Source organism: Bombus affinis, chromosome 12, assembly GCF_024516045.1.
Source record: "Bombus affinis isolate iyBomAffi1 chromosome 12, iyBomAffi1.2, whole genome shotgun sequence".
NCBI lineage: Eukaryota > Metazoa > Arthropoda > Insecta > Hymenoptera > Apidae > Bombus > Bombus affinis.
The window spans coordinates 6,630,198-6,641,741 of NC_066355.1; the positions used below are offsets into that span (position 1 = coordinate 6,630,198).

Genomic DNA, 11,544 nt, shown 5'->3' on the forward strand with positions numbered 1-11,544 from the left:
CGGGGTCACCAGTTTGAGGTGATGTGCGTGATAGGTATAGAAGAATCACTCGGTATTGTTTAACAATAACTGTTTATTTACTTGTGTTCGTGGTATACACTAGCGCGCCGAAAGCACAGTATAATTATCGGTTCGAGATTGCAAGTTCAAGCTCGGCGCGATACTTTACGCGGTGGTTCGAGACGAGACGGTCGCACAGATGTCGAGAAATTCAGATTCGCTATTACGTACGACTGCGGACGAACAATTCAGATAGGCGTCTTCCAACTCGCCTCGCGGCTCGCGATAGAACAGAATGAATTTGTGTCGCGATGATGCTCCTTAGGAAAACTGTGTTTGGGTGTGTCTAAGGGTACGGGATCATCGGATTCGTTAAGAAAAGTGTTAGTTCAGAGAGTGAGGGAAATGGACGTCGCTGTTAATTGGCTAAATCGTGAGTTGGCGGTTGGAAAGGGATGACAACTGCCCTTGAGAGAAAGTTGCTAGCGAGGAGCGTCGTACGTGAGAAAAAGCAGATTTCCCGTAGTGGGTGGTATGTGTAGGGACTATTGAGACAAAGACTATTTGTCCCTTTAGAGAATCTTAGCTGCATGAATCCTAAGATTTATAGCGGGTCCTTAGGCTTGCTGTAAATATTCGGTGAGAGTGTATCGACATCTGGCAATCATCTGTTCGAAGAGTAGAGTCCTTGTGTAGCGAGGCACGGGACAGAAACCGTTGGGAAGTTTGCTGTCGAGTGCCGCTACAATACTAAACTAGTAAGAAACATTAAAATACTGATGATATAAAAATATGAGTTATCTTAATAACCGTATCTTTGGCTGCATCTGGTTCTTTTCACTTTTAGCCATTTCATATAAAAATATATCCTTTTTAGTCATGCAGTGACATTAAGGTAAAAAAATTAACAAAAATGTACTTATCATATTTTTTCCTGTACTCTTCACTTGCCTCGTTTTCTCCGTTTGCAAATAGAGATAGGAATGGAAGGAATTTATATTCCAATCCCATATATCAAAATTTCCAAAACCTTAAATTTCCATAGTTCAGAAACGACCCATATCTGAATAATCTAATCGATATTCTTAGAAACTGGGAACCTTTCTCTTTGATTCCTTTTCTTATTCATGTCGATATCACTTTCTGTATTCGAGATACCATCGGTTGAAGAGAAACGTAATTTTTAATGCAACGCTATCGCTGTCCTTGTCACACAACCGAAGTTCTCGCTCGCACCATCGCCATGACCTATCACACTGCCGCGCCACGTGCTCTGGTCAGTGACAGGCGCTAATGCGGTTTTTCGTTAATACTACTTACGTATTTCCTGGAGGAAATGTAGGTCAACGTTATTTAGACATGCCATTCATGACCCTTTATGTTTTCATTCTATGTTTGATGTTTTATATTTTCGAAATGGTCAAGCTATCAATTTGAAACATCACTGTAAAAGGTGTACTTTTTCTACTTATGAATTATGTTAAATTCATCAGTTTTGGGATATCGTAAATCAAAGCGACGAGCATGCAGTGTAAATAAATGGTGTCATAAAATTCTCGAACTCGGTATAAAAAGACATGAACACATCCAATAAGAAATTATCATATTCTATGTTCTATTCTGCTTCTTTGAAATACGATTTCGATATAATAAATACTTGAAAATTTTTTTCAAAATATTTGATGTAATTGCTAAAAAATATTATTGAAATTATTCATATGAAATGCTGTTTACGACACGCGTTTACATTTTTATCTTTATGTTATTTTGATATGCTTTCCCCTTAACAGTAGTTTTCAGTTTTTGATACGGTATAAAGCTAATCTGTATGATCCCATTTTTCACGAACGTCCTCTTTTAAACAGATATATTATTACTCAGACTTCAAGTGTAACGATACATAAAAGCTCGGATTGCAAAATCAGCTTGAATCAGCTCGAAGAGAATTAAAACCACTAGAACGCAAGTCCTAGCTCCAGTTCGCGAATTTTACCGGAACACCGTTTAACGATAATTGTGATCGATTTTAATTAACTGCACTACATTTATATCCACCGAAATGCTTATCCAATTTCAAGCATATCGCGGTGCCCCTACCTGGACGTATCATGGTTGGATTATTCGGGGAAAATATCTTGCCAAATTCCCCAGGTTATGAAAAAAACTTTTTCACGATATAGGAAGCCCAAGTCGATCTCGTTTTTCTCCTTCGGCACCGCGAACCGTCGGTGGATTGAAGCATTGTGTCATTCTTATTCGTTCCGCGACGGAGAGGAAATGTAGGTCGTGCTGTTTCAACGAGAAACGATAATTGCAGTGAAACGAACAGGAAGCAGAGATCGTTTCTTTCTTCGCTAAAGACAAATGCCACGGCTTCTGTGCTGTTACGCGCACCTGATCAACAGTCAGGGTCAAGATGTGCTTACACCATTCGAGCTTTCCTTTTTATACATAATGAGCTATATAATAAATTAGTTCATAATAATAACTGTGATATTATTCTGATTTTATCGTGCTCGACGATAAACGAGGTAGTTACATTATTTTGACACGAGAAAATAAACAGTGGATTAAAATGATGCCAAAAAAATATACACGTAGGTTTGGATTTATTAAGAATGTTCTTCATGTTGAGAATTTCATGTCAAGAACTTCATTCACGTCGTTCAAAGAGCTGGTGCGATACGTCGAATTCAGTGACCTGATTGCGCGATTGTATCGGGCTCTCAGCGAAATGCGACCAACAATGCCTTATTCTGTATCGATATTGCTTAAATAAAATCGTTTGTCGGTTAAATCGATGTTTGTTAAAGTCATAGATTATCGATCATTGCATCGTCACTGCAGGTTTTTATAAAAAATCAAATTTTTACGGACATGGTTGGGACTTTTATCTATCTCTGAATATTATGATTTACTATGGATAGAACTTGGAATCTACTATGGATATCCTGAACGCTTTCGCGAATTAAGTATATTTCCGTCCGTAAAATAATCCTCAGCAAATTTTAATGTAAAAACATAAAAATTGCGCGAGCAATTTAGAAATGAATATTGGGTTTTTGAAAGGAAGAAAAGGAAATAGAATTACCGGCGAGTGTTTCCCTAGTAAAATGGATGTTCTTTGCCGCGTGTAAAAAGGGATTACACCAACCTACGTCGGAAACCGTATCATTTTACGTTGGCCGTTCTTTCTTTCGCGCTAGCAGACTCCGTAATTGCATCAACTTTCAGGGAGAATCCAGGCTGGTTCAGAAACTCTGCTGGACTTTGGTTCAACTCACGTTTCGGATTTGGACTTATGAACGCGCACGCTTTAGTCTCGGCCAGTTACAACTGGACTACTGTACCGGACAAAACCATCTGTAAAGTGGAATTCGCTAAAGCGTAAGTAGAATTACGAGAAAATTTCTTCTTGACTTTGGTCGCTTACAAAAATAATTGTATTTATCATAAAGGAGTATATCGGCGATTCGACATTTTCTTCATATTCGAAAGGAAATTAGCACGAATTCAAACATGTATTAAACCATATTTCGTATTAAAATGTGTCTGCGTAAAATTACGTTTAAAAAAATTAGTCAAATTTACAGAATGTGACACAGATATCTACGTGTTCGTTAATCGATAATGTGTACGTGTTCCGTTGTAGCTGAACAGACTACATGCAAATACTACGCAAGCGTACGTAGAACGTAGCACACAGGGTCCATTTAGATTACCACGGTTAAAACGTAATTCTGTACGCTGTTTTGAACATCGTGAACCTTGAATACTAAAACAAGCTTCCCAGCTTGCGAACCTGGTATTTCCACCCACTATTGCGCCAACTTTTACGTGCATTACATCTCGACTTCGACTAAATTCATGAAAATTTAATCACTCTTCCATTACTAATCGATGCCCTTTAGTTAGTTAATCCGGTGATATATTAATCATAGACTTAGAAGTTAACAAACACAAAAATTTAGTTCTCCATTTAATCCCGACACAACTTTAAATCTAATTAGAATTAATTCTAGAGAGATTCATAAATGAGAAAATTGTTGTATCAAAGAACAGGAACGAGTTACTCGTCGTCCTCGGTTTCATGAAAGGAAGTTATACTTTTATCATTTTATCCAGTTGAAGAATATTAAAAGATGCTTGTTTCCTCAGGGAATGCAGGGCGTGTACTTCTCTCAGGTAGAAAACAGAGACACGAATTACGTCGCAAGCAGTTTCATGCAATCAGAGCTTGAGCTGATACTCAGGTTGTGTCCTTGGTCCTTTAAAAAGCGCAGCAAAGCCCGGTGACTTTTTACGTCGTTAAACTCAACATACGGCAAAGTGCTCTTCACTCATTCGTTGCTGCACCGTAAGGAAAGCATAGTCGAAAAAGTGGAACGTCTCGAGGACTTCTCGTACATTCCTCACCCGTCAGTTTACTGTTTCTTCAGATAAGAAGTAGCCCCGTCTCCTCCTTTCAACTAAACATGTTCTGACACACTACAGAGCGCAGTCAACATTTTTTGCAAATTTATAACTTAACATTTTCGTGTCACACTTCTTCTAAAAAACTATTCTACTGAAATTTCAACGTCGACAACTTTCTTATCCTAAAATATTTGCGGCTGTTGTTTCAACAACATTGTAACTTAATTATCAAATGAAAATTAGAATATTCCGATAGCTCGTCGAAGCTACTAACGTTTTCGTACCATTGCACTTCCTTTGTATAATTCTACTGGAACGTCAATATAAAAAATTCTCTTATTTTCAAATATTTACGATTGTTATTTAACTATCTCATACCTGGCGCTATTTTTACAATAATTATAAAATGAAATTTAAAACGTAATCAATTCTCGAAACGCTTGTAATACTCCAGACTGACATATTCATTGCTCTGTATTTACTTTGAGAAAGAGTTCCACTGGAATTTCCATAATTTTCTCGTTCTACGACATCTAGAACTGTACATTTAATTAATATCTCATGTAATTATCAAATGATATTTAAAGACTTATGACTATCGAGATAGAACGTGCTTCGGTCTTGACAATCGATATTCCAGAAAGCTTCAACATGTTCTATTGACAAGACACGGATGTGTCCGGAAGCAACCCACAATTTACTCACACATGTATAAGAAAATATTCCGTTTGGCTTAGAATCGACAAGGAGTTGGCTTATGGAAATACCAGGCGGTTACGATTCGAGACGCAGAACGAGTGTAGATCGGAAGGAAACGAGATTACGTTTTTGGAACACGTGGAAATCGAGGTCAGCCTCGAGTACAGTCTTCGTGGTGCACTTCAGATGTATCTGACTGCGCCCTCAGGTATGCACTTTTCATTTGTGTCAACTTATCTCGTCTCTGATATTTGTTTATATGCTATGATACACTCGACACTAGGAGATAAAAAAAATTTATCCAAGGAAATAATCGCTTCGAATATATATAGATATCCTAGGGTACAATTCGAATAGACCGTGAATATTATTATTGTTATAGTATTTTCAAAATTATAATCGAGGAATATTTTTCCATTGTCAAATGTTTCTCTGTTCCCATAACTGGGACGAAGTACTCTGCTTAATCTTTAAGGATCAACATAGACAGTGAACATTCCGTTTCCAATAACATCGTAATATTATTTTTTAATCATAAACAATAATTTTCCTACTCTTCGTCGAATATTAACTAACGATGAAATATTTAATTTCATCTGCTTGAATTTATACAACGCGCAATGTATATGTACATATTGCTATGGTAAATGTATTATCTTCCACAACTTTAATTGGAATTGATACCATCAAACAAGAATTGGTTTCAAATTTTACCAGTATAATTATGACAGTCGTATCTCGTTACAGTGCCAACGAAATTTCAAAATGTTTCGCGTAACAAGTACAGTACAATACATGCAAATATTCTCTGGTAACTGTACAAATACTTACAACGTACAATTACAATAATTTAGAAGTGTGCCAATACTTATACACGATAATGTAACTATAAAAATGCCTTTTATTGATACAATGCCTCGACGATTTTCAATAATGCATCCGCGTTGACCCGACGTTTCTGTTCAAAAGCTTTAAGGATGAAGTGATGCGTAAAACTCTCGTATGCACTGGAAAGATGCGTTTGAATGTAGATTGAAATGTCTGTTTCGGTCTGTTGCGTATTTATCGCCGCGTAACACAGCTTTTACGGCGTTTGCGGCGTATGACGAGGGAAAAATGCTGGCGAAGATTCGCGAGAAATAAGATTTTTACAGTGTACACACTTGCAATCGAGATACACGTCGCATCTCGAGATCGATTTCGTGTCGTAAACTACCGTTTCCAACCGGAGGAACAGTCAGGAGTGTAGATTTATGGTCGTGGTACAACCTCTTACTTTCTAAAGAGAAATTTAGCGAAAAATCTTCCACTTTCAACCTTTTCGACTCTCGAACTTTCAAAGGTTCTACGTGCAGGCGAATATTGTGAGAGTTGCATTATTCTTTTGCACTTAGCAAGCACCTTCATGATATTTCTTTCTATCAGTTCTAAGTAATTAAAACCGGAATTTTCATAAGAAAAAATTATATGTTTCTGGTGTATATATAATATAAAATGTATTCATTCTTGTCATCTATACATATACATTTATATTAGATTGTTGGAACGATTTGGAATAAGAATACACCTTTATCATTCGAGATATATTCTAATTGAAAAATTGTTAAATTTCTTTATAAGATGAAATGTTTGAATTTGTTGTTGAAAAAATCAGAATAGCTGCTGATTGCCTGAGTTTCTATTATCATGCTCGTATCTTCAATGTTTGATTTATTTCCAGATGTAATATTTAAGCTGCCGGTCATAAAAGACTAGTTGAATAAGATCAAGCTATTCGATATCGATCCGTCATTAATAATTTTTATCTTCTGTAGTATGACCGCACATCGCTTAGCAAGTCAAATATACATAAGTTGATCACGCGAGAAACCGAGTGAAATTGGTATATTCGAGACGGCGAATAAAGATTTTATTTTACACGTGCATTGCGTATAAAATAAAGTTCTATTTATCAAGTAATCAAGTTTCTGGCACCTTATGCGTTTTGGAAAGAAGATTACTAGTATGAGCACAGGTAATACGACGTAAAAACGAGATATAGCAAATAATTCCACCGTAGCAGAACTGAATCGTGCTGATGAATTATTAATTTTTTTATCGAATAAAGATGAAACGCTTCCTCGTTTTCTTTTACTTTTTCCGTGAAATTTATAACAGGAGCATTTTCTCTGCGTTCGACGTGCGATTCTCGTCATTGCTTGATTTTAACTACGTACTTCGTAAGGGACTTTTGAAACGATACTCTGCGATTAACAGGTTAAATAATCGCACATATCATGATAAAAGCATGATTTGCATCGCTTCTAGGTAATCGATATTTATCGATAATAGCTGTTTATTTATCGTGAATTTGTCCGTTGCGACCAACATACGTAGCGCTTCTATAATGTAGCACAAAATGTAATACCAAGAGTCGAATAAACTTGTCATACAATCTAATGAAATTAATTCTTTTCGCATGGCCTCAAGGGACACGGGTACAAATACTAAAGCCAAGAAAATTGGACGATTCAACTGCGGGTTTCGAGAAGTGGAAATTTATGTCTGTGGCGTCATGGGGTGAGGACCCACGTGGCAGCTGGTTTCTAGACATTCTCGATGAGGTAAATCATCATAAAAAAAAAAGAAAAGAGAAAAGAAAACATTTCCTATTAACCTGACAAAGTTACAATTTCTTCCCCATTGAGTAACAACGAATGGGATTTTCAATTGAGTGGAACCTGTATATATGTACTGTATATATGTATATATGTATCCGCATCTCAACAGATCGGACCAAAAGAGAATAACGGCACGATAGAAACGTTCACGCTGGTTTTACATGGGACCAGAAAAATGCCAGAATACCGAAAAAATGGGCCACGAATTTATAACCAGGACTACAATCGAATGCGAAACATCGTAAGTATTATAGAACGTATCGGGCTTTCAATGAATTATAAACGTGCTCTTCCCTAATATTTTTTACATTTTACATAAAAAATGTACGTGCACATTTGTCACAGGACGAGGATCAATCATCTACGTTCAAAAAGAAGCTGGGATTACTCATGCAAGAGACAAACGATATCTATGAAAAAGATTGGTTGGAGTTTTTGTGAATATAAATTCTCCGAGGAATTAAATTGCCCTGTATTGTGCGCCAACGAAAATACAATATCCGTTTGAAAAATAATAAAAATAATAAAAATCGATATACGTATGTACCTAAGAATCTTTCGAATCTCAATTCGTCCAATTTCGTTTCCATATTATCTACATCCTTTATATTAGCTTAATCTATTATTTTTATATTATCTTCATATTATCTTATTCTTCTATTCTCATATCTTTATATTATTTTATTATATTAAAATCGATCTCTCGTATCACTGAACGAAAATATTTGATAACACAAAGGCAATTAACAGATGATTAGGATACAAACAGAATTGTAAAAGAGACTGCATTTTCTAGAAACTTGCCTCAAAGGAACCTACTACTCTCCTGCTACTGAAATAACATAGAAGAAGTCGTATTAACTTAATTAATAATTTAATTTAATTAATTTTTCGCAAGCACGAAGCTCACTATTGTCGACGAGCAGTACACTCAAATTCCATTTTCTGTGCAAATGTCTCGCTGTTATGACATACGGAGAATTTTAGCGTGCAAGTTTTCCTTGTTCCATATATCCACTGTACCTAACGTCTTTGTGGTGACTTCCTACTATACCCTGCAGTCGCGAAATTCTAGAAGGCGACTTTAGCATCAGGGGACTCTGTACTTTACGATGAATTAACATTCAAAATCCTCCTGGAAACCTTCATCGTCTTCAAGTCCCGGCAGGATTTCACAGTAGTATGTCAAACATTTAAGATTTGCTGAAATAACTCACGGTTATAATCCTAGAAATTACTGAAAGCTTCTGTTTAATTTAAAAAGTACGCAGTATTTTTATGTTTCTTTTAGCAAGTCCTTTTATTTTTTGCACTTCTATGTTTCTCTATTCCGGTATTTTATATTTGTGTAGGAATTTCCGTATTTTTATATTCTTACGTTTCTCTTTTTCCCGTAACAATTTTCCAGTCTGGAATGAAAATATCAGAAAAAGTTCCAAATTCTCATTCTTTGAATATTTTTGATAATAGACAAAATTGACGAAAAAATTAAAAATCTTACAGCTTGAAATTTACTTGTCGTAACATTTTCATTGACTATGTAAGAGTTAAACGTGGATTTACTCGTTTGGAAGTATTCCTAACTCTTCAATGGCACCTTTCTGGAAGGATATTATTACTTGGTTCATGGCAGCTGGATGAAGAGTAAGGAAAAAGTATTTAAGACATCGTGGAACACATCTTAAATAGAACGTGACCGAGTTCGGATATTCTTTCTCGTCTGGGATAATGAAATTTCTTAAAATTCGTTCCTCTCTAAACGAGCTTTGATAGTTCTACGAGAGTGTCGTTGTACTTAAATGCCGTGTTACGAGGAACATAAATTCTCTATACGTACATAAATACCAGCACACTCTCTACAATTGATCTAAATAGATGGCGATATTCATTCTGAGAATTTTAATAAATCAATCAGAAAATTCGACGAAGTCTGCAAATTTCTTTTAATCTTCGTAAAATTCTTTCAATCGTCTCACTCGTCAATCATTTATATTAAATGCCTCCGTGTATAAATTATCAAAGAATAATAAATATAATGAAAAATATAGCCATACAAATATCAAAATCGGTTGAAAAAGTGATTGAGAAAAATGTACACACGTAAGAAAAGAATTTAATTCTATTATTTTTCTATGGATTTTTTATCATAATATAAATAAGTAGTATAATACTTGTGCCTAACATTATGACAATTCTATCCAAAATCATACTTCATCACCTTTCAACATTCACATACACGTAATCGTTAGAAATACAATCTTTGGAGGAGTTCATTCCTCGCGGTCATAAATCATATCGTAATGCAAAAATGCGACTTATGTAAAATCGTAGGAATATTTTCAAGTAATGCATACCCAAGAAAACATTTGTGGTGGAATATGGCGGAAGCTATTAGCATGGCTCGCTAGCTATTTCGTCCTTGTGAGAGTAAACCCAGATGAAATGTTAGTGGAAACGCGTCCGTTTCGCATTTTTCCGCTACGAGGCATAATTTGCACGTGTCATTGTAATTTTCCGCCAGCATGAAGAAACAAGCAACGAGCTCGTTTCATCCCTTCGTTTCTGATTGAAAACTCACGCTCCAGATCAAAGGAAAAATGCGTCGGTTGCGCATGATATTTGTAAAATTCACTTTTCTATTTCATCTCAGGAAGACGGATAGCTGTTTGTCTCGTGCTCAGAAATTTAATTTTCGTTGAAACGATGGGCGGAATAACAATAATGCAGGCAACGATGAGGCACACATTGTGAGCCAGTTTTGCGTGTTGTATTTTTGATTATGAAGCAAATACGCGTTCCACAGGCGGCCGAGACAATGAGAAACGGTTGTAATAGGGGAAAACAATATCGGTGGATGAAAGCCGGGAATCAATCGATCTACAACGGAAAATACAGTTCTTCATGGAGAATTTAATTAAAACGCGAATTAATCTGGCCGCTATGCAAAACGTGTTTCTGGTTATTAAAAGCCGTTTGCTTTATCGATTGACACGATATTACCGCGAATTAATCGCACGTATATTGATATTATAATTGACGGACAAAAATTACAATGCAAATGAAAATCACGATACAAATAAACTGATAATTAATATCAAGAAATGTAAAAAGTATGTACGCCAGTCGTTTTAGTAAAAACTGAACGACATCGAGCGTGAAATTAGTCGAGGAATTGTAAATTCGATTAAAAGCAGCTTTCGCCGAAAGAAAATCCGTTTTTATCGCGTTTATCCGGAACTCTAAAGAAAGAGTTGCCGATCGATGTATAAATAATTACGCTTTCTAAATGGCCGTGAAGGTGGCAACGTGGAAGTTGTATCAGAGAAATGGTACAAACGCGAACAACTACTTTAAAGTAGCTTTCTGTATTCAGAGCACACGAATGAATTATGAATCAAAACTGTCGCGCTTTATAAATTTCATTCTTTCCTCTCTGAAAAAGAACACTTAACGCTAAATTTAACTTAACACTAATATTGATATTTCACTTTAGAGTCTTCGAAATGGACTGCAATTCCATTCGTGTTAAAAATATTATGTTTAAGCAGCAAAGAAGTCTTAAAAAAAATCACTGCCCATTTTTCAAACAGTACAAAGGACACTGGCGAAAGAATAGGAAGAACTAGATAGATGAAAGAAACATAAAGAAGGAACAACAAAGCTCTGGAAATTCGACTTACTGCGAGCGCCTATCATAGTCGTTGCAACCACCACGTAGCTGCGCTGCCGTCGACCTGATAATGGGGTGGGTTGGGGTGAGACGGGAACT

The 11,544-nt window shown here is 36.1% G+C and overlaps 1 protein-coding gene across 1 annotated transcript in view; it reads left to right on the forward strand.

Moving 5' to 3' along the window:
• LOC126922536 (neuroendocrine convertase 1-like) overlaps nt 1–8,309 on the forward strand; it is a 35,013-nt gene extending 26,704 nt beyond the window's left edge. Inside the window, exons 11-15 of the mRNA XM_050735209.1 lie at nt 3,235–3,387; nt 5,154–5,323; nt 7,585–7,718; nt 7,885–8,016; nt 8,121–8,309. Of these exons, the coding sequence (XP_050591166.1) occupies nt 3,235–3,387; nt 5,154–5,323; nt 7,585–7,718; nt 7,885–8,016; nt 8,121–8,216 (685 nt within the window). The 3' untranslated portion in view covers nt 8,217–8,309. The remainder of the gene's footprint in view (nt 1–3,234; nt 3,388–5,153; nt 5,324–7,584; nt 7,719–7,884; nt 8,017–8,120) is intronic.
• Nucleotides 8,310–11,544: the final 3,235 nt, after the last annotated feature.